The sequence below is a fragment of the Bos mutus genome, chromosome 15 (assembly GCF_027580195.1).
Source record: "Bos mutus isolate GX-2022 chromosome 15, NWIPB_WYAK_1.1, whole genome shotgun sequence".
NCBI classification, from domain to species: Eukaryota; Metazoa; Chordata; class Mammalia; order Artiodactyla; family Bovidae; genus Bos; species Bos mutus.
Window position 1 is genome coordinate 79,095,147 of NC_091631.1, and position 23,573 is coordinate 79,118,719.

Sequence of the window (23,573 nt, forward strand, 5' to 3'; positions counted from 1 at the left end):
ATTGTTCTATACATCAGTGGCTCTTTTGCTGTCTCATATACAGGGTTATTGTTATCATCTTTCTAAATTCCATATATATGTTTTAGTATACTGTACTGGTGTTTTCCTTTCTGGCTTACTTCACTCTGTATAATAGGCTCCAGTTTCATCCACCTCATTAGAACTGATTCAAATATATTCTTTTTAATGGCTGAGTAATACTCCATGGGACAACCCAGAGGGATGGTATGGGGAGGGAGGAGGGAGGAGCGTTCAGGATGGGGAACACATGTATACCTGTGGCAGATTCATTTTGATATATGGCAAAACCAATACAATATTGTAAAGTTAAATAAAATAAAATTTAAAAAATCGTATAAAAAATAAAAAAATAAAAGAAATGTGAAGATTTTTGCTTAAAAAAAATTCCATTACCGTAGTAATGTTGGACATTTTTTCTATTATTTTATTTTATTTTTTAACTTTACAATATTTTATTGGTTTTGCCATATATAAAAATGAATCCACCACAGGTATACATGTGTTCCCCATCCTGAACCCTCCTCCCTCCTCCCTCCCCGTACCATCCCTCTGGGTCATCCCAGTGCACCAGCCCCAAGCATCCAGTATCGTGCATAGAACCTGGACTGGCGACTCATTTCATATATGATATTATACATTTTTATAATTGAAGTAAATTGAACTTTCAAAAAGAATAAGAATCTTGTAGTGCTGAAATGTATTCCTACATTTGAGACAAGGCTATAGCATTTGACACCATCTTCTTGAAGGATAAAGTGAATCATTTAGACAGCAGATGATTTTCTCATTAGTAGACCTAAACATACCACAGACAACTCTGTTTACTTGAAAGAAAGTAAAACTGAGTTTTAAGACTTGAATGGGAAGTTTCTAGCTGAAATATTTTAGAGAGAGCTGAATTTCAGTAATAGTTCCTGACACACTAATGGGGTAAACATGTATCAGGCCAGGCAAGTAAATTAGTAATCCACTTTGGCTTTAATTTGCTTCTTTGTAAAACTAGTATTGCCTCCCTGGTGAATTAAAAACAAACAGACAAACAAAAAACACTTGCCAATGCTGGAGACATGGGCTCAATTCCTGGATAGGGAAGATCACCTGGAGAAAGAAATGGCAACCCATTCCAGTATTTTTGCCTAAAAATCCCATAGACAGATGATTTGCAAAGAGCCTGACACAAATTAGGGACTAAACAATGACAATAAAATCTGTATACCTGTTAGTGAAGCTAACAGTTTAGTAAATGGATAAATCAACTGAAGTGAATATGCTGTAGATAATGAAGTGCTAATTTAATGTAAATTTATGTAACAGCTTCAGAGACCTGGGTTAAAAATAACAAAAACACACAAACAAACTTTTTACACAGGTTTTCAGTACACAAGGATATTTAAAGTAGATGAATTTCTTATTTTCAAGGTTCTCCAGAGCAGTAACTTTGAAACATAATCATGTTTTTTTGTTGAGACATAATAAAAGATGGCAACCCTTGTATCAAATGACTCTCAATTCTTGCTATCAAAGATTTTTCATATATTAAAAAAAGTAGATGAGCCATAAGGATATTTAAAAATGGAGGAAATGAAGAATAATTTCAAAAATCTATGGCTTATTCCTTGTGCCAAGAAAACATTCAGATTGTGAATTATTCTTTCCTCTCTATGCAGTTGACTCTTGCTTTTATGATTATTCATAGTACAAAAAAAATAATAGCTCTGATTCTTTCACTTAACTATTACTTCCCAGTGCATCTGGCAAAGAATTTCTATTCCTAATTTACTTTAAACAAAAATAGACAAAGTTCTTAGATCAATATCCTAAAGAAAAGCCAATTTCATCCAAAAGACATATATGAAGAATTTAGTGAAGCAGATGTAGGACAGTGAAGAAAAACATACTCTACAATCATCAAACCTGGGGTTTATAGTTGTTTCCATTGCCTAATCTGAAGTTATAAACATGAACCTTGAAGTTTTCAAATAGTACATTAAAAGTTAACAAAATGCCTAAAATGTGCCTCACTAGGGTGCCTCAACATATAGTGTGCCTCAACATATAGTTTCTGGGCCTTTTTATCTGTCAATAATCAGCAAAATTTCTTACTTTCTATAATAATTCACAACTGGTACAACCCTCCCTATGTATACAAATCATTTCTTTCTTGGCTTCACAAACAGCCTAAGTTACTCTTCTCTTCAGAAAATTTCTCATGGCAATTTTCACCTCTGTGTTTCTCACTGTGTAAATGATAGGATTTAGCATGGGAGTGAGGACTGCAAAGAATACAGCCACCCACTTGTCCACAGGATAGGTGGCCACAGGACACATGTAGGTGAATATACAAGGGGCAAAGAGAGAACCACTACTGTAAAGTGTGAGCCACATGTAGAGAGGGCCTTGTGCTGTCCTTCAGAGCCATGTGATTTCAGGGAGCTCAGGATGACTGTGTAGGAAATGAGGAGCAGGAAAAAATGAGCAAGCACATGGCCCCAGTGTTAGCTGCCACCATGATTCCAAGCATGTAGGTGTGGGTATAGGCAAGTTTTAATAATGAGATGAAATCACATATAAAGTGATCAATGACATTTGAGCCACAGAAGGTCATGTCTACCATGAAAAGAATCTGCAAAGTGGCATGCAGGATCCCCCCAACCCAGGCCACCACCACCAGGAGCTGGCAGAGCCCCTGTCACATGATGGTCGTGTAGTGCAGAGGCTTGCAGATGGCCACGTAGCGATCATAGGCCATGACACTGAGGACAATAACCTCTACTCCTCCCAGGAAGTGCTCTAGAAAGAGATGAGTCAGGGAGCCACCCCTGGAGATGGTTCTCCTCTGGTACAGCAGGTCGGTGATCAATTTCGGGGTGCTGACAGAGGTGAAGATGGCATCTATGAAGGACAAGTGAGTGAGAAAAAGTACATGGGAACTGAAAGTGTGGGGCTGAGGGAGATGGTGATGACGATGAGCAGGTTGGCGAGCACAGTGAATAGAAACATGGGCAAAAGGACAACAAAGAGTATTTTCTGCAGTTGTAGATTCTGTGTGAATCCCAAGAGAAGAAATTTAGTCATGTTGGGAGATGTGAGAAGCTCCATTTAAGAAGCAATATGTTCTTGGGTCCTGAATTACCTACAAAGGAATTGAGAATTGTACCTATTAATCATGATAGCATGATAGTCTGAATTTCTTAGAACACAGACAGAGCAGTCACTGTAGCTGTGGAAATGTCCTTGGCACTTTGCTCCAGTACTTGTTTTATGTCTTTCTTATTTTCTCCGTGATGCTGTCCATCTCTTCAGACACCTTGTACTTGTAACCTGTAAATTACCTATAGGGCAACACATGATCTGTAGTTTACTGTGAAAACACTGGGCTATCTCCATGAGACCTGGATTCTCATTCTGGTTCCAGCTCCATGTACCTCTACTTAGTATCTCAGTGCCCCGTGTTTCTAAGCCCTCCTCTGTCAGGTTACAACTTGTATTTAATTCTTAGGTGTGCATCTTGTATCTTGTAAGGTGACAGGTGCCACACACAGGTAAGAGTTACTTATTTTTTCATGAGAATTTACATTTGAACCCTCAGCTCTAACTGGAAAGGAAGACATGGTCAATAAAATTTATTGCAAGCAGAGGGTTTTGGGAAATATGCAGAATTCACTGATGACACACTCCACCTGGTAGCAACCAAAATACATAAACTATTCAATTGTGTTTTCTCACTAACCATGGTGCCTGACACGATGTCTGCAGTGTCTGAAATCTATTAGATGATGAGTGAAAGCTTGGCAAATTGTCATTTAATATGGGTAAGAATATGCCTGATTCCCCAGACCATAAACCTAGGAGAAATTCATGTGTTCTTTTCTTCTGCTCTGTTTATTATTGCTCTCTACTTTATAAGAGACAAAATAAAGATTTGAAAGGGAAGTTGAAAAGTTTAACAGTTTCTGATGGACCTTATCAGGTAAATATGAAAATATTTAATTGCCTTTAGGAAAAACTATGTTACTGGTTGTTTTTACTTTCAAGATAATTATAGTGTTTGTTAATTGATATTTATTATTCTTCAAAACTATGTTTCACATTGAATTCAACATAGATGTATTCAATTAACATACAGCTTCCAAAAAATTGGATAAAACATAACTATTGCACAGGTTTTCAGTAAACAAAGATATTTCAAGTAGAGGAAATCCTTATTTTCAAAGTTCTAAAAATGGAAATTTAATGTGGAGAACAGAAAGAGTCTTTAAGGTAATGTACAGAGACAGGTAACTATACGTTTAATATGTACACAGACTAACACAAGCACAGATAAAATCTGTTGTTAAGTTAGTTACCTATTACAATTTTACTCATTCAAAAATATTTATTGGACACTTACCTGATATATGAATGTGCATCTGTGCACACAAGTCAGGAAGAGTGCCCCTATTAAATACCCTTAAGAATGGAAACTTCATTCCCAAACAGCAGCAAGGCATCCATCCACGAAGGAATCTTTCCACTCTTTCATGTGTCTGCTGCATGCATTCTCAAGCCTTCTCCAATTTCCCCATAGCATCCATCTTTCATAAATCCTGGTTACAGCCGATTGGATTACTAAGACAATGAGAAATTTGGGACATAAATTTCCAAAAGAAAATGGAAGACTAAGCATAAATATAATAAAATATATTCTGCCAAAAATATTTCTTTCCTTTAAAAAACTGAAAATAGAACTGCCATATGACCCGGCAATCTCACTGCTGGGCATACACACTGAGGAAACCAGAATTGAAAGAGATACATGTACCCCAATGTTCATTGCAGCAGTATTTATAATAGCCAGGACATGGAAGCAACCTAGATGTCCATCAGCAGACAAATGGATAAGAAAGCTGTGGTACATATACACAATGGAGTATTACTCAGCCATTAAAAAGAATACATTTGAATCAGTTCTAATAAGGTGGATGAAACTGGAGTCTATTATACAGAATGAAGTAAGCCAGAAAGAAAAACGCTAATACAGTATACTAATGCATATATATGAAATTTAGAAAGATGGTAACGATAACCCTGTATGCGAGACAGCAAAAGAGACACAGATGTATAGAACAGTCTTTTGGACTCTGTGGGAGAGGGCAAGGATGGGAAGATATGGGAGAATGGCATTGAAACATGTAAATTATCATATGTGAAATGAATCGCCAGACTAGGTTCGATGTATGAGACAGGGTTCTTGGGGCTGGTACACTGGGATGATGACCCAGAGGGATGGGATGAGGAGGGAGGTGGGAGGGGGGTTCAGGATGGGGAACACACGTACACCCGTGGCGGATTCATATTGATGTATGGCAAAACCAATACAATATTTTAAAGTAAAAAATAATAATAATAAAGAATAAAAAAGTTTTAAAAAGATAAATGGATAGAGCTTAGTTTTTAGTTACACAAAATAACCACAACATTGTAAGTCAACTATACTCCAATAAAAATTGATTTCAAAACTGGAAATTGCAGTTATGAGGAAACAAAGTGCAACAGCTTTATTGCATTTTCTTATTCTGATATATGATATACCAACAGATCAGACAAGGGTATGGTGTACATAAGGTAAGAGTTGGACATAAGTTATGTAATAACATTATTTTAGAAATAACTGAAGAAATAGAAATTCCTCTTTTCATTTTTCTTTGGTTCCATACTACTGTTTCTAGAAATAAGCTCTAATGGAAAATATTTTTAAAGGAGAAAAATTGTTATTTACAAATATGTCCAACATAATTATTAAGAGCTGTGGAAAATTTAGAAACAATATGGAATGTTGAACACTAAAGAAATTTATCATTGGAATACAGGCATCTCCTTAAGTAATGTGTAATTTTTAACAGAGATATTTTTAACAATTGTGCAATATCAAAGAACCTTCTTAGGCTGTAATATAAATTGTAGCAAATTTGGATGAAACTTTGAATTCTTTAATTATTATGATATAATTCTAACTAATATTATTTTTCTTCTCAGTAATTTAAATATATATCAAAAAGGAAAAAAAGTCTCCAAAATATTTCTACTTCTAAATTGATGATATTTACTTGAATCCATCTTTCTTAAATGTTATATATGCTGAAAAAGATACAAATTAATATAGGAAAGATAAGGATGAAAGATGATGTTATGACTTGTAAGATCCATTGAAAGCTGAGAGTCTGTGATTATACGATTTCAATCTCACCTATGACATGCCTGACATAGGTCCATGGCCAAGGCCCCAGGCAGCCGTTAGTTCACCAAGAAAGAGGCAACAATGTAAGATTTAGACCTGCCATCTAGCTCAGTTACAGTGAATGTCTTTGTTGACTTTTAAGTGGTACCTTTGGAGGAACCTTAAAATAACCACATGTCCTGTTTGTTGGCACATTCTCTAAAGCGTCTCAGTTGCGGCTAATAAAACCTCAGGGGTATTTCACCACATTAGCAGACTTTGCCAGCAAATCAGTTGTTTCCTGAAATTACCTGAACAGCAGAGGAGAACTTTCTTTGTCATGCATCTTTAATTTTGACTTCCTTCTTGAGTTTACATGAAGACCAACACTATGAAAAGAGGGAGAAAAAAAAATAAAGAAATATTGATTTTTTATGAATTTACGTATTTGAAAATACATGAATTTATTATGATGTCTGAGTATTTAGTATTGTGCAAACTAAATATTTAGGTGGATAACGAATTGATATTTAAACTTTATTATAGTTATTTGTGGTTTAACTTACATATGCAAATCATGATTTTAACATATTACTTTCATAAACATTAAGTGGTAACTATGAGTCTTATTATAATAATGGCACTTCAAACAAGATGAAATTCACAGTACTTCTTAAAGTAGTTGTTTATTATGAAAGTTCTAGAATTAGATAAACATGATAATTATGAAAGCAATTACATTATTTGCCTGTACATAGAGATGGTAAATGCACTTAGTTCAGCCACTTTCATTGAATAATATTCATATGGAATTAAAAAAAAGACAATATTATTCACAATTTATAACAAGAAAATTTTAAAAAATGGAATCAGAATGTCATTTGCTAAGGAGAAGAAGCCAGGCCACTATATCCTAGGCCAGGAACTGATCTTTAAGTTATTGTTTTGCAACTAAAGAAGAATGACACATATATTGTCACCAACTGTAAAGACCATTACAATTACCTACTAAAATAAATAAATATCAATATTGAAAGTATTTGATAAATAAATGTAATTCAATTCAACTCAGAAATATTCCTATATAGAACCACACTCACACACCATGTTCAGATAGTCTGAATTAAAAATTAAAATTATGAAAGTGAAAGAGGAGAGTGAAAAAATTGGCCTAAAGCTCAACATTCAGAAAACGAAGATCATGGCATCTGGTCCCATCACTTCTTGGGAAATACATGGGGAAACAGTGGAAACAGTGTCAGACTTTAGTTTTTTGGACTCCAAAATCACTGCAGATGGTTATTGCAGCCATGAAATTAAATGATGCTTACTCCTTGGAAGGAAAGTTATGACCAACATAGATAGCATATTGAAAAGCAGAGACATTACTTTGCTGACAAAGGTTCGTGTAGTCAAGACTATGGTTTTTCCAGTGGTCATGTATGGATGTGAGAGTTGGACTGTGAAGAAAGCTGAGCGCTGAAGAATTGATGCTTTTGAACTGTGGTGTTGGAGAAGACTCTTGAGAGTCCCTTGGACTGCAAGGAGATCCAACCAGTCCATTCTTAAGGAGATCAGCCCTGGGATTTCTTTGGAAGGAATGATGCTAAAGCTGAAACTCCAGTACTTTGGTCACCTCATGCGAAGTGTTGACTCATTGGAAATGACTCTGATGCTGGGAGGGATTGGGGGCAGGAGGAAAAGGAGATGACAGAAGATGAGAAGGTTGTATGGCATCACTGACTCGATGGACGTGAGTCTGAGTGAACTCCGGGAGTTGGTGGTGTACAGGGAGGCCTGGCATGCTGTGATTCATGGGGTTGCAAAGAGTCGGACATGACTGAGCGACTGGACTGAACTGAACTGAAGGCTTCCCAGGTGTCTCCGTCATAAAGAATCTTCCTTCAATGCAGGAACTGCAGGAGACAGCAGAGCTTTTTTTATCCCTGAGTCAGGAAGATGCCCTGGAGGAAGAAATGCCTACCCACTCCAGTATTCCTGCCGGGATAATCCCATGGACAGAGAAGCCTGGCAGGCTATAGTCCATGGAGTCTCAAAACTGCAGACACAACTGAGCACCTGAGCACAAACACAAAGATTTATAAGAGATACAAATTTTGTTGAAGTATCATTACTGGGTTGAAAGCTAGTGTCAGATCACAGAATTAGTGTGGACTGACAAATTTATCATTCTCAACTTCATAAAAGATAGAAATCCATTTACAATGACTCATTGAGTGGTCATCAAATATCTATCTAATTAACTACAGTGCTGAGTAGAGAGGTTGCTTTATTTATTTATTTATTTTTGCAACCTTGGATACTTTTTATTATCTGCAAATTGTCATGAAAATTTTTATTAAGCTAGAGAATAAAATTAAATTAAACAATGATTGTTTTTCTTTTTTAAATATAAATTTATTTATTTTAATTGGAGGTTAATTACTTTACAATATTGTATTGGTTTTGCCATACATCAACATGAATCCACCACAGGTATACACGAGTTCCCCATACCGAACCCCCCTCCCTCTTCCCTCCCTGTACCATCCCTCTGGGTCATCCCAGTGCACCAGCCTCAAGCAACCAGTATCATGCATCGAACTTGGACTGGCGATTTGTTTCATATATGATATTATACATGTTTCAATGTCATTCTCCCAAGTCATCCCACCCTTTCCCTCTACCGCAGAGTCCAAAAGACTGTTCTATACATATGCGTCTCTTTTGTTGTCTTGCATACAGGGTTATTGTTACCATCTTCCTAAATTCCACATATATGCATTAGTATACTGTATTGGTGTTTTTCTTTCTGGCTTACTTCACTCTGTATAATAGGCTCCAGTTTCATCCACCTCATTAGAACTGATTCAAATGTATTCTTTTTAATGGCTGAGTAATACTCCATTGTGTATATATACCACAGCTTTCTTATCCATTCATCTGCTCATGGACATCTAGGTTGCTTCCATGTCATGGCTATTATAAACAGTGCTGTGATGAACACTGGGGTACACGTGTCTCTTTCGATTCTGGTTTCCTCCGAGTGTATACCCAGCAATGGGATTGCTGGGTCGTATGGCAGTTCTATTTCCAGTTTTTTAAGGAATCTCCACACTTTCTCCATAGTGGATGTACTAGTTTGCATTCCCACCAACAGTGTAAGAGGGTTCCCTTTTCTCCACACCCTCTCCAGCATTTATTGCTTGTAGACGTTTGGATCACAGCCATTCTGACTGGCGTGAAATGGTAGCTCACTGTGGTTTTGATTTGCATTTCTCTGATAATGAGTGATGTTGAGCGTCTTTTCATCTGTTTGTTAGCCATCTGTATGTCTTCTTTGGAGAAATGTCTATTTAGTTCTTTGGCCCATTTTTTGATTGGGTCGTTTATTTTTCTGAAATTGAGCTGCAGGAGTTGCTTGTATATTTTTGAGATTAGTTGTTTGTCAGTTGCTTCATTTGCTATTATTTTCTGACATTCTGAAAGCTGTCTTTTCACCTTGCTTAGAGTCTCCTTTGTTATGCAGAAGCTTTTAAGTTTAATTAGGTCCCATTTGTTTATTTTTGCTTTTATTTCCAATATTCTGGGAGGTGGGTCATAGAAGATCCTGCTGTGATTTATGTCAGAGAGTGTTTTGCATATGTTCGCCTCTAGGAGTTTTATAGTTTCTGGTCTTATGTTTAGATCTTTAATCCATTTTGAGTTTATTTTTGTGTATGGTGTTTGAAAGTGTTCTAGTTTCATTCTTTTACAAGTGGTTGACCAGTTTTTCCAGCACCATTGTTAAAGAGATTGTCCTTAATCCATTGTATATTCTTACCTCCTTTGTCAAAGATAAGGTGTCCATAGGTGCATCGATTTATCTCTGGGTTTTCTATTTTGTTCCATTGATCTATATTTCTGTTTTTGTGCCAGTACCATACTGTTTTGATGACTGAGGCCTTGTAGTAGAGCCAATGGCAGGCAGGTTGATTCCTCCAGTTCCACTCATCTTTCTCAAGATTGCTTTGCCTATTCGCGGTTTTTTGTATTTCCATACAAATTGTGAAATTATTAGTTCTAGCTCTGTGAAAAATACCGTTGGTAGTTTGAAAGGAATTGCATTCAATCTATAGATTGCTTTAGGTAGTATACTCATTTTCACTATATTGATTCTTCCAATCCATGAACATGGTATATTTCTCCATCTATTAGTGTCCTCTTTGATTTCTTTCACTAGTGTTTTATAGTTTTCTATATATAGGTCTTTAGTTTCTTTAGGTAGATATATTCCTAAGGATTTTATTCTTTTCGTTGCAATGGTGAATAGAATTGTTTCCTTAATTTCTCTATTTTCTCATTATTAGTGTATAGGAATGCAAGGGATTTCTGTGTCTTGATTTTATATCCTGCAACTTTACTATATTCATTGATTAGTTCTAGTAATTTTCTGGTAGAATCTTTAGGGTTTTCTATGTAAAAGATCATGTCATCTGCAAACAGTGAGAGTTTTACTTCTTCTTTTCCAATTTGGATTCCTTTCATTTCTTTTTCTGCTCTGATTGCTGTTGCCAAAACTATGTTGAATAGTAATGGTGAAAGTGGGCACCCTTGTCTTGTTCCTGACTTTAGGGGAAATGCTTTGAATTTTTCACCATTGAGGATAATGTTTACTGTGGGTTTGTCATATATAGCTTTTATTATGTTGAGGTATGTTCCTTCTATTCCTGCTTTCTGGAGAGTTTTTATCATAAATGGATGTTGAATTTTGTCAAAGGCTTTCTCTGCAACTACTGAGATAATCATATGGCTTTTTTTTTTCAATTTGTTAATGTAGTGTATTACATTGATTGATTTGCAGATATTGAAGAATCCTTGCATCCCTGGGATAAAGCCCACTTGGTCATGGTGTATGATCTTTTTAATGTGTTGTTGGATTCTGATTGCAAGAATTTTGTTTAGGATTTTTGCATCTATGTTCATCAGTGATATTGGCCTGTAGTTTTCTTTTTTTGTGGGATCTTTGTCAGGTTTTGGTATTAGGGTGATGGTGGCCTCATAGAATGAGTTTGGAAGTTTACCTTCCTCTGCAATTTTCTGGAAGAGTTTGAGTAGGATAGGTGTTAGCTCTTCTCTAAATTTTTGGTAGAATTCAGCTGTGAAGCCGTCTGGACCTGGGCTTTTGTTTGCTGGAAGATTTCTGATTACAGTTTCAATTTCCGTGCTTGTGATGGGTGTGTTAAGATTTTCTATTTCTTCCTGGTTCAGTTTTGGAAAGTTGTACTTTTCTAAGAATTTGTCCATTTCTTCCATGTTGTCCATTTTATTGGCATATCATTGCTGATAGAAGTCTCTTATGATCCTTTGTATTTCTGTGTTGTCTGTTGTGATCTCTCCCTTTTCATTTCTAATTTTATTGATTTGATTTTTCTCCCTTTGTTTCTTGATGAGTCTGGCTAATGGTTTGTCAATTTTATTTATCTTATCAAAGAACCAGCTTTTGGCTTTGTTGATTTTTGCTATGGTCTCTTTTGTTTCTTTTGCATTTATTTCTGCCCTAATTTTTAAGATTTATTTCCTTCTACTAACCCTGGGGTTCTTCATTTCTTCCTTTTCTAGTTGCTTTAGGTGTAGAGTTAGATTATTTATTTGACTTTTTTCTTGTTTCTTGAGGTATGCCTGTATTGCTATGAACTTTCCCCTTAGCACTGCTTTTACAGTGTCCCACAGGTTTGGGGTTGTTTTGTTTTCATTTTCATTCATTTCTATGCATATTTTGATTTCTTTTTTGATTTCTTCTGTGATTTGTTGGTGATTCAGCAGTGTGTTGTTCAGCCTCCATATGTTGGAATTTTTAATAGTTTTTCTCCTGTAATTGAGATCTAATCTTACTGCATTGTGGTCAGAAAAGAGGCTTGGAATGATATCAAGTTTTTTGAATTTATCAAGGCTAGATTTATCATCCAGGATGTGATCTATCCTGGAGAAGGTTCTGTGTGCACTTGAGAAAAAAGGTGAAATTCATTGTTTTGGGGTGAAATGTCCTATAGATATCAATTAGGTTTAACTGGTCCATTTTATCATTTAGTTTGTGTTTCCTTATTAATTTTCTGTTCAGTTGATCTATCCATAGGTGTGAGTGGGGTATTAAAATATCCCAGTATTATTGTGTCACTGTTAATTTCCCCTTTCATGCTTTTTAGGATTTGTCTTACATATTACGGTGCTCCTATGTTGGGTGCACATATATTTATAATTGTTATATCTTCTTCTTGGACTGATCCTTTGATCATTATGCAGTATCCTTCTTTGTCTCTTTTCACAGCCTTTGTTTTAAGGTCTATTTTATCTGATATGAGTATTGCTACTCCTGCTTTCTTTTGGTCCCTATTTGCATGGAAAATCTTTTTCTAGCCCTTCACTTTCAGTCTGTATGTGTCCCCTGTTTTGAGGTGCGTCTCTTGTAGACAACATATATAGGGGTCTTGTTTTTGTATCCATTCAGCCAGTCTTTGTCTTTTGGTTGGGGTATTCAACCCATTTACGTTTAAGGTAATTACTGATAAGTATGATCCCGTTGCCATTTACTTTATTGTTTTGGGTTCGAGTTTATATACCCTTTTTGTGTTTCCTGTCTAGAGAATATCCTTTAGCATTTGTTGGAGAGCTGGTTTTGTGGTGCAGAATTCTCTCAGCTTTTGCTTGTCTGTAAAGCTTTTGATTTCTCCTTCATATTTGAATGAGATCCTTCCTGGGTACAGTAATCTGGGCTGTAGGTTATTTTCTTTCATCACTATAAGTATGTCTAGTCATTCCCTTCTGGCCTGAAGAGTTTCTATTGAAAGATCAGCTGTTATCCTTATGGGAATCCCCTTGTGTGTTATTTGCTGTTTTTCCCTTGCTGCTTTTAATATTTGTTCTTTGTGTTTGATCTTTGTTAATTTGATTAATATGTGTTTTGGGGTGTTTCATCTTGGGTTTATCTTGTTTGGGACTCTCTGGGTTTCTTGGGCTTGAGTGATTATTTCCTTCCCATTTTAGGGAAGTTTTCAGTGATTATCTCCTCAAGTATTTTCTCATGGTCTTTCTTTTTGTCTTCTTCTTCTGGGACTCCTATGATTCAAATGTTGTAGCATTTAACACTGTCCTGGAGGTCTCTGAGATTGTCCTTATTTCTTTTAATTCATTTTTCTTTTTTCCTCTCTGATTCATTTACTTCTATCATTCTATCTTCTAATTCACTAATCCTATCTTCTGCCTCTGTTATTCTACTCTTTGTTGCTTCCAGAGTGTTTTTGATCTCATTTATTGCATTATTCATTATATATGGACTCTTTTTATTTCTTCTAGGTCCTTGTTACACCTTTCTTGCATTTTCTCAATCCTTGTCTCCAGGCTATTTATCTGTGATTCCATTTTGATTTCAAGATTTTGGATCAATTTCACTATCATTATTCGGAATTCTTTATCAGGTAGATTCCCTACCTCTTCCTATTTTATTTGGTTTGGTGGGCATTTATCCTGTTCCTTTACCTGCTGGGTATTCCTCTGTCTCTTCATCTTGTTTAAATTGCTAAGTTTTGGGTGGCCGTCCTGTATTCTGGCAGTTTGTGTAGTTCTCTTTATTGTGGAGTTTGCTCACTGTGGGTGGGGTTGTACCAGTGGCTTGTCAAGGTTTCTTGGTTAGGGAAGCTTGTGTCGGTGTTCTGGTGGGTGGAGCTGGATTTCTTTTCTCTGAAGTGCAATGAAGTATCCAGTAATGCGTTATGAGATGTCAGTGGTTTAGGAGTAACTTTGGGCAGCCTGTATATTGGAGATCAGGGCTGTGTTCCTGTGTTGCTGGAGAATTTGTGTGGTATGTTTTGCTTTGGAACTTGTTGGCCCTTCGGTGATGCTTGGTTTCAGTGTAGGTATGGAGGCATTTGATGAGCTCCTATCAATTAATGTTCCCTGGAGTCAGGAGTTCTCTGGTGTTCTCAGGGTTTGGACTTATGCCTCCTGCTTCTGGTTTTCAGTCTTATTTTTACAGTAGTCTCAAGACTTCTTCTTCTATACAGCACCATTGATAAAACATCTAGGTTAAAAATGAAAAGTTTTTCCACAGTGAGGGACACCCAGAGAGGTTCACAGAGTTACATGGAGAAGAGAAGAGGGAGGAGGGAGTTAGAGGTGACCCGAATGAGATGAGGTGGAATCAAAAGAAGAGAGAGCAAGCTAGCCAGTAATCACTTCCTTATGTGCACTCCACAATCTGGACCATTTAGAGATGTTTTTGGAGTTATACAGAGAAGAGAAGAAGGAGGAAGGAGACAGAGGTGGCCAGGAGGATAAAAGGGGGGGAATCAAAAGGAGAAAGACAGATCCAGCCAGTAATCAGTTCCCTAAGTCTTCTCAACCGTCTGGAACACACAGAGACTCACTAAGTTGGGTAGAGAAGAGAGTGGGTAGGGAGGAGACAGAGGCGACCTGGTGCAGAGAAAGGAGAGTCCAAAGGGGGAGAGAGCAGTCAAGCTGGTAATCTCACTCCCAAGTAAAAATGGGTAGGGAAGACTGGGTTCTTAAAGGTAAAAAATTGATAATAAATACTAAAAAGCACAGATTAAAAATTTAGATCAGAGTTTGGAATTTCAAAACTACAGTATTAAAGAAAAGAGAAGAAGAAAAAAAAGAAAGTGAGGAGAAAAATAAAAAAGTCCCAAAAATTATAAAAATATATATATATATATATATATATATATATATATATATATGAAGTTTGCTTTTTAAAAAATAGGGTTTTTTGGTTTTGTTTTTTGTTTTGCAAAGTAATAGTAGGTTATAAAAGTGAAAATTAAAGGAGTAATGGAGGACTTAAAATTTTTTTAAAAAATAAAAAAAAAAAGAATGATAGTAAAAATATATCTAGGACTTTCTCTAGTGTTGTTGTGGGTATTGTCGGGTCAGTTCATTTTCAGATAGTTCCTTGGTCTGGTTTATATTTCTCAAGATCTATAGGCCCCTTCCCATGTAGTCAGTACTAATGACAGGGTTTTAATCTATTGCTCCTGTCACTTCCAAGGCGGTTCCCTCCGTTTTAGCTTCTTCTGTTTGCTGGTCTCTTCAGTGTCTGATTTTTGCTCTGACACAAAGCGGGCGGTGGTGGACACTTTATTTTAGGCTCACTCGTTCAGTCATGCTATGGGGAGGGAGGGATGGACGCTGCAAACGAATAACACTGGCATGTGCTCGCAGTGTCTCAGCTACACTGGGCCTGCCTCTGCTCACAGCACGTGTGCCCTCCCTGTCCACACTGCTCAGGCTCTAGGTTGCTCTGCTGGGAACTATCTGAGGCTGGCCCTGGGTTGCATGCACCTCCCAGGTCTAAGCTGCTCATGTTCAGGCACTCGGGTAGGCCTCAAAGGCACAGACTCAGTTGGGCCTGCATTTTGTGCCCTTCCCAGGTCCGAGCAGCTCAGGTGATGAGGTGTTTGGCAAGCGTGGTCGCTGTGACTTATCGCCTCTCCTGTCCCTGCTGCTCAGTTTTCTGGGTGTACAACTGGCGCACCTTCTCAGGCAGATGATGACTGTCCAGAACCCCAAGAAGTCTTAGTTAGCAAAGAAGCCTGCTTGCAGTTTGGTAGATAATGTCTCTCTGGGGCTGCAATTGCCCCCTTCCGGCTCTGGCTGCCTGTCGCTGAAGGGGGATGGTCTGCAGCTGGCTAGCTCTGTTCAGTCCTTTGTTCTGTGCGCGGGCCTAGCGGTGTCTTAAGTTAGGGCTGGCTTTGCGCGTGGTAGCTATCCCACAGTCTGGTTTGCTAGCCCAAGTTAATTCCCTCAGATTGTCCTTGGGGCATTCAGGCCCTGTCCTTACTCTAAGCCATGCAGCCCGCGCCTCCCTGCCCAGCCCCCGCTTACTAGTGGCAGGTGCAGGTGTCTGTGCTGCTTCTCCACTGGGGGAGTTGCCATTGGGCTGGTAATCTGTGGGTTTTAACTATTTATTTATTTTTCCTCCCTGTTATGTTGCCCTCTGCTTCCAAGGCTTGCCACAGACTTGGCAGTGAGAGTGTTTCCTGGTGTTTGGAAACTTCTCTCTTTTTAAGACCCCCTTCCCGGGATGGAGCTCTGTCCCTATCTCTTTTGTCTCTATTTTTTGTCTTTTATATTTTTTCCTACCTCCTTTCAAAGACAATGGGCTGCTTTTCTGGGTTCCTGATGTCCTCTGCCAGCATTCAGAAGTTGTTTTGTGGAATTTACTCAGCGTTTAAATGTTCTTTTGATGAATTTGTGGGAGAGAAAGTGATCTCCCCATCCTATTCCTCCACCATCTTCCAAACTGCTTCTTGAGAGGTTGCTTTAGAACCCCTCAGTTCAGTTCAATTGCTCAATCATGTCTGACTCTGCTACCCCATGGACCACAGCACGCCAGGCCTCCCTGTCCATCACCAACTCCGGGATATTACTCAAACTCGTGACCATTGAGTCGGTGATGCCATCTAACCATCTCATACTTTGTTGTCTCCTTTTCCTCCTGCCTTCAATCTTTCCCAGCACATTTCCCCTACACCTCTCCCCTTCATCTATCCCCTGTCCCCTACACCTTTCCCCTACACCTATCTAGTCCAACTTCCCAAGCATTGGAGAAGCATACAATGGAAAGAGAATGGAGTTAGGCCTAACTCAAGGAAGGCTGATCATAAAAATAGTTTTTCAATCAAGGAGTTCCTGGAACTATACTGTTAAAATGTGTTTCCAGAATACAACTCCAAGGACAGAGTGGTTTAAAACATTGGAGAGACAGTAACACAAATTCTCAAACTTGAAGGGTAAATCAAAGCTGATTTACATATTATATGATCTTTCTGGTCCTCTGTCTTTTTGGTATGTTAAGAAAGCTAAATTTTAATTTTATGATGTCATTGTGACTATTTGATATCACTTCAAAATGTTCACAACAGCTTAAATACTGTACAACTAATTTTCATAATCACTGATAATTTTTCCCAAGAGAAGAAGAAATTCAATATAATTTTAAATATTAGTTATCTTCTTCCTAATTTATATTCCACTAGTAAGGCATATAGCTTTCTGAGAACCAACTGCTTCTATATGTAGGCTCACTATAGAGGTATGTAAATACTATAGAATGTTTTCTAATTACTAGAAAACAAGAGACATTCAAATGACATGCTCTCTTTTTTCTGAGATTCTTTGAAATCACTGGGGAAGAATAAAATTTGAATTTAGAAGAATGATGATCTGAATACAAGCTCTGCCTCTAATAATATGTAGATTATTTAGCTCTTTTGAACTTTATTCCTCATCATCAGTGAAATGGAATAATGATAATTATATCTACCTTGAAGAATTGTTGTTAGTGTCAGTAAGAAATACAGGAACAGCTTTATAGCAATAAAATATGAAAAAGTAAAGATGTGATGTGAAGAATGTGAAGAACTGACTCACTGGAGAAGACTCTGATGCTGGGAAGGACTGAAGGCAGGAGGAAAAGGGGATGACAGAGGATGAGATGGTTGGATGGCATCACCGACTCGATGGACATGACTTTGAGTAGGCTCCAGGAGCTGGTGATGGACAGGGAAGCCTGTTGTGCTGCAGCCCATGGGGCCACAAAAAACCGGACACTACTGAGCGTCTGAACAATAACAACAAATAAGTTCATTACACATTCTTAATTAGGCAATGTTAAAAATGGTACGTCAGAGTTTCCTTTTGACTGATTAATATTATCTTCCTAGTTCTCCCCTTAATCAGTGAACTAAACACAATATTTTTCTTGTATTTAATTTATATTTTGTGAAGCTCCTCATTTAAATTAAAAAAAAAATTCCTGGATAGTAAAATCCTTTTGTTTTTAGAGAGAAAAGCTAAGACTCATAAAAGTATAGATATTCTTACCCTGTGTGGCTTATTTATTTATGTATTTTCCACTGCCCCAGGTCTTGCTTGCTGCACTCAGGCTTTCTCTAGCCATGGCAAGCAGGGACTACTCTTCTTTGCAGTGTGATGGGGTCGCCTTGCTTTGGCGTCTCTTGTTGTGGAGCACTGACTTAGGCTTGTGGCTTCAGTGGTTGAACAACTGGGCTCAGTGATTGTGGCATGTGGGCTTAGTTGCTTCAGGATATGTGGAGTCCTTCCCGACCTGGGATTGAACCTGTGTCCCCTACTTTGTTAGTCAAACTCTTAACCATTATATGTCCAGGGACATCCCCCTGTGTATTATTTAACTAAATTTTTTCTGTTTTATTTTGTCTGGGATTTATCTGTATATAACCTATTTGTAGGAATCTCCTTTAAAACCTATTTAGAAGTGAAATAAAAGGGTCCAATAACTCTTTCTCATTTTGCCCATTTTCACATTGTCAAAACTATTATAAGTTCTGAGATGATAAAATACTAAAGAAGTTAAGCACAAGAAGAGGAGGACTTTGAAAATAAAGAAGCCTTCATTTGAGACCACAAAGTGCTTTTTACTGTTTTATTTCCACAAAACAAAACAAAAACACCTCTAGGAGACAATTCCAAAAACAATATTGTTGCAATTTATGTCAAAGAGTGTTCCTGATAGGTTTTTCTCTAGGAGTATTATAGTGGCCAGTCTAAATTTAGGTCTTTAATCTACTTTAGGTGTATTTTATATATGATGTAAGGGAAGACAGTTGAAGAGGGAACCTTTTTTCCACTGTATATTCCTGTCTCCTGGAGACAGTCTTGAACAACTTAGTAAATACAGTCACCCAGTACCATGCTCTGGCATTGCTGTGTGGTCAAATCATGAAAGAAATAACTCCAGTTGACCAGAGTTTGACCAACCAACATTTGTTAAAAGAAACATGGCATGTTGTAGTCTGAGAAGTTGACTCAGCATGTAAAGAATCCTCCTGCAATTCAGGAGACATGAGACAGTAAAGTTTGATCCCTGGGTCAAGGAGATTCCCTGGAGGAGGAAATGGCAACCCACTCCAGTATTCTTGCCTGGAAAAGTCCAGAGGAGTCTGGCACGCTACCATCCATAGGGTCACAGAATCAGACATGACTGAACATATAGCACTTCGGTCTGCTTAGACCATCAGAGAAGCCCTGATTAATAAAGAGTGATGTAATAACATAAGATGACCTGATGTCCTCTAGGTGCAGTGAGGAGCATTGCAAGTATCCCCAACTATCCAGAAAGTTCACATTAACCACTTCACTTTTATGAATAAGAAAAAGGAAGAGGATTTTTGCTTTAAAAAAACAAACAAACAAACAAAAAACAAAACAAAAAAACAACTCTGTTACCATACTATTGTGCTTTTGTAAAAGTGAAGTGACATAACTGAAAACTTCAAAAAAGAAAAAGCTTGTAGTGCTGAAATATAGTGCTGCAGGTCAGACAAGACTACAACATGTTTGACATCAACTTCCAAGGGACAAATTGAATCATTAAGACTTCAGATAATTTTCTTATCTGTAGACCTACACAAGCCACAGAAAACTAAGGCTATTCAAGAACATAGATGGCCATCATCAAAAAGTCTACAAGCAATAAATGCTGGAGAATGCATGGAGAAAAGGGAACCCTCTTACACACTGTTGGTGGGAATGCAAATTTACACAGCCATTATAGAGAAAAGTATGGAGATTCCTTTAAAAGCTAAGAACAAAACTATCATATGACACAACAATCCCACTATTGGGCATATGCCCTAAGAAAACCATAACTGAAAAAAAACACATGCACTCCAGTGTTCACTGAAACACTATGCATAATAGCTAGCACATAGAAGCATCGTAGATGTCCATTGATAGATGAATGGATAAGGAAGTTGTTGTACATACACACAATGGAATATTACTTAGCTTTAAAAATAAATGCATTTGAGTCAGTTTCATTGAGGTGGATAAACATAGAGCCTATTACACTGATTTAAGTAAGAAAAAGAAATTCAAATATAGTATATTAACAGATATATATGGAATCTAGAAAGATAGTACTGATGATCCTATTTGCAAGGCAGCAAAGGAGACACAGATATAAACAACAGACTTGTGGATACAGTGGGGGAAGGGGAGGGTGGGATGATTTGAGAGAGTAGCATGGAAATGTACACATTACCATATGTAAAATGGATAGACAGTGGGAGTTTGCTGTATGACCCAGGGAACCCAAAGCCAGTGCTCTGTGCCAACCTAGAGGGGTGGGATGGGGACTGAGGTGGGAGGGGGGTTCAGGAGGGAGGGATTCATGTCGTTGAATGACAAAAACCATCACCATATTATAGACTAATTACTCTTTAATTAAAAATAAAATTATGAATAAAAAATAGAACAAATGAGTAATTCTAAAATTTCTGGCTTATTTTTAATGGCAAGGAAGCAGTTAGATTTTGCATTTTTCCTTCCTCATTTTGTTGGTGCCTCACTTTTGACTTTTGGTAAATTCATAGGGGAAAAAAAAATCAGCTGCAATTCCTTCACTCAATTGCTCCTTCTCAATGGATCTATTGAAAAAAATTCTATCCCTTATTTGCTTTACCATAGGCTATGGAAAAATAGAAGATCTGAGTCAATGTCCCATAAAAAAACTGATTTTTTTTCCCCAAGTAACATGTATGCAGAATTTAGTAAAGTAAATGGAAGACTCTGGAGTAAAACATACTCTAAAATCATGAAACTAGGAGAGTATAGTTCTTTCCTTTGCCTAATCTGAAACTATGAACATGAACATTGAAGACTCTAGAACATATATTAAAACTTATCAAAATACCTAAAATGTGTCTATGTTAAATAATCAACAAATAGTTTCTGGGATTTTTTTTTTCTGTCAATGATCCTCAGAACTTTTTACTCCCACAATTTACAACAGGTACAATTCTACCTGTGTATATAAACCATCACTTTATTGGCATTGTGACAAGCCTAAATTACTCCCCTCTTCAATAAACTCCTTATGGCATTTTTCACCTCTATGTTTCTCACTGTGTAAATAATAGGATTAAACATAGGAGTGAGGATTGCAAAGAACACAGCCACCCACTTGTCTGCAGGGTAAACAGCCACAGGACGTGTGTAAGTGAATATACAAGAGACAAAAGACATTACCACTACGGTGAAGTGGGCACCACATGTAGAAAGGGCTTTGCGTCGTCCTTCAGAGCCATGGGATTTCAGGGAGATCAGGATGACTATGTAGGAGATGAGGAGCATGGAAAAAATAAGCAAACACATCCCCCCTGTGTTAGCTGCCACCACCATTCCCAGACTGTAGGTGTCGCTGCAGGCAAGTTCCAACAGTGAGAAGAAATCACACATGAAGTGATCAATGATGTTGGGACCACAGAAGGTCAAGTTCATGGTGAAAAGAACCTGTACAGTGGCACGCAGGATCCCCGCAGTCCAGACCACCACCTGGAGCTGGCAGAGCCCCTGTTGCATGATGGCCGTGTAGTGCAGAGGCTTGCAGATGGCCACATAGTGGTCATAGGCCATGACAGTGAGGATGATGACCTCCATAAAGAGCTGAGTCAGGCAGGCACCCCAGGAGATGGTTGTCCTTTGGTACAGCAGGTAAATGATGAATTTGGGGGTGGTGACAGAGGTCAAAGAGGCATCTAGGAAGGACAAGTGATTGAGGAAGAAGTACATGGGGGCAGAAAGTGTGGGGCTGAGGGAGATGGTGATGACCATGAGCAGCTTGGCCAGCACCGTGAATAGGAAAATGGGCAAAACAATGAAGAGTATTTTCTGCAAGTGTGGATTCTGTGTGAGTCCCAGGAGAACAAATTTGGTCACGTTGTGAGGAGGCATGGGATCCGTTTAAGAACTAATGCATTCCTGGGGCCTGAATTAGCTACAAAATAATAAAAAATGATAGGTTTTAATCATGAGAGAATTATAGTCTGCATTTCTCAGAGAGAAGACTGAGCAGTTGCATGACCCTAGAGCATATCTTTGGCAGTTTTGCCCCATGACCTGCTTCATTTTTTTTCTTACTTCCTTGGTGATGCACATCATGTCTTCAGACACCTAGTGCCTGCCCCCTGTAAAATATCTATAGGACAACATTTGCTGTGTAATTTACAGAAAACACTAGGATATTTACATAAGATCTGGATTCTTCTCCATTGTCCCACTCCACGTGACTCTGCTGAGTTATCTGTGTCCCGTGTTTCCATGCCCTCCTTTTTGTCTTATTGTTGTTCACTCACTAACTCATATATGGCTATTTGCTACCCCATGGACTGTAGCAGACCAGGCTCCATGGGATTTCCCAGGCAAGACTACTGCAGTGGGTTGTCATTTCCTTCTGCAGGTTCCTCTGTGTCTGTGAGGTTGCAAATTGTCATTCTTAGATGCATCTTGTAAGATGTGCTACACACTGCTAAGAGTTATTACCTTCACCATGAAAATTTGCATCTGAACCCTAGCTCTTACTGTGGAAAGAAAGACATGGTCAATAAATACTTATCATAAGCAGACAGTTTAGAGAATATGCATATGCCACTAATGACCAACTCTACTTGGTACCAAGCCAGAATGCATAAGCTACATGCATTCTCGTGCTTTCTCCCATCTTCCCATAAGAAATTGGTTACAGACTACTGCATAAATAATAGAGTGAGAAATTTGGAGTCATAAATTTCCCAAAGAAAAGCAGAAACAGAAATACAGTAAAGTATATTTAGCAAATACACTTTCCCTTCAAAGATAAATGGATAAAGAGCTTTATTTTTTAATTGTCCACGATGAACACAACAGGAACTTTCCTGCTGTTCTAGTGGTTAAGACTGAGGCTTCCAGTTCTGGGGTACTGATTCAGTCCCTTGTTGGGGAGCTAATATCCCCATGCTTCGTGGCCAAAAGTCCAAAACAAATAAAAACAAAAGGGATATTGTAAAAAATTCAATAAAGACTTTAAAAATTGCCCACTTCAAAAAATCTTTAAAGAATAAACACAACGTTGTAAATCAACCATTAAACACTAATTCCAAAACTGAAAATTATAAGGAAACAAAGTGTAACAGCTTCATTGCAATTTCTTATTCTGATATAGAATCCCCCAACAGATCAGAAAAGGGTATAGGGTACAAATAGTAAGAGTTAGATATAATTAATGTAATAAAATTTTTAGAAGTATCTCTGAATAAATAATTTGCATTTTAATTTTTCTTTGGTGCCCAACACTCTTTTGAGGAGTAAGCCCTAGTGGAAACCTTTTTAAAGTAGAAAACTTATTCTTTACAAATATGCTCAACACAATTATTCGTAACTATGGAAAATTTAAAACTGTATAGAATGCTCAACACTGGAGGAATGGTTAATTGAAATATAGTGCATGTCTTAACAATGCACTTTTTAACAGAGATATTTCAAAAAAATTTTCAGCATCACTGGA

General features: G+C 37.6%; 1 protein-coding gene and 1 pseudogene across 1 annotated transcript; both read right to left on the reverse strand.

Moving 5' to 3' along the window:
* Window positions 1-2,199: 2,199 nt before the first annotated feature.
* On the reverse strand, window positions 2,200-3,096 carry LOC102283272 (olfactory receptor 4C13-like; annotated as a pseudogene).
* An 18,001-nt stretch (window positions 3,097-21,097) lies between these two features.
* Window positions 21,098-21,985, reverse strand: LOC102283554 (olfactory receptor 4C13). Its single transcript, XM_005909095.2, has one exon. It carries the CDS (start codon window positions 21,983-21,985, stop codon window positions 21,098-21,100), a length of 888 nt encoding a protein of 295 aa, XP_005909157.2.
* Window positions 21,986-23,573: the final 1,588 nt, after the last annotated feature.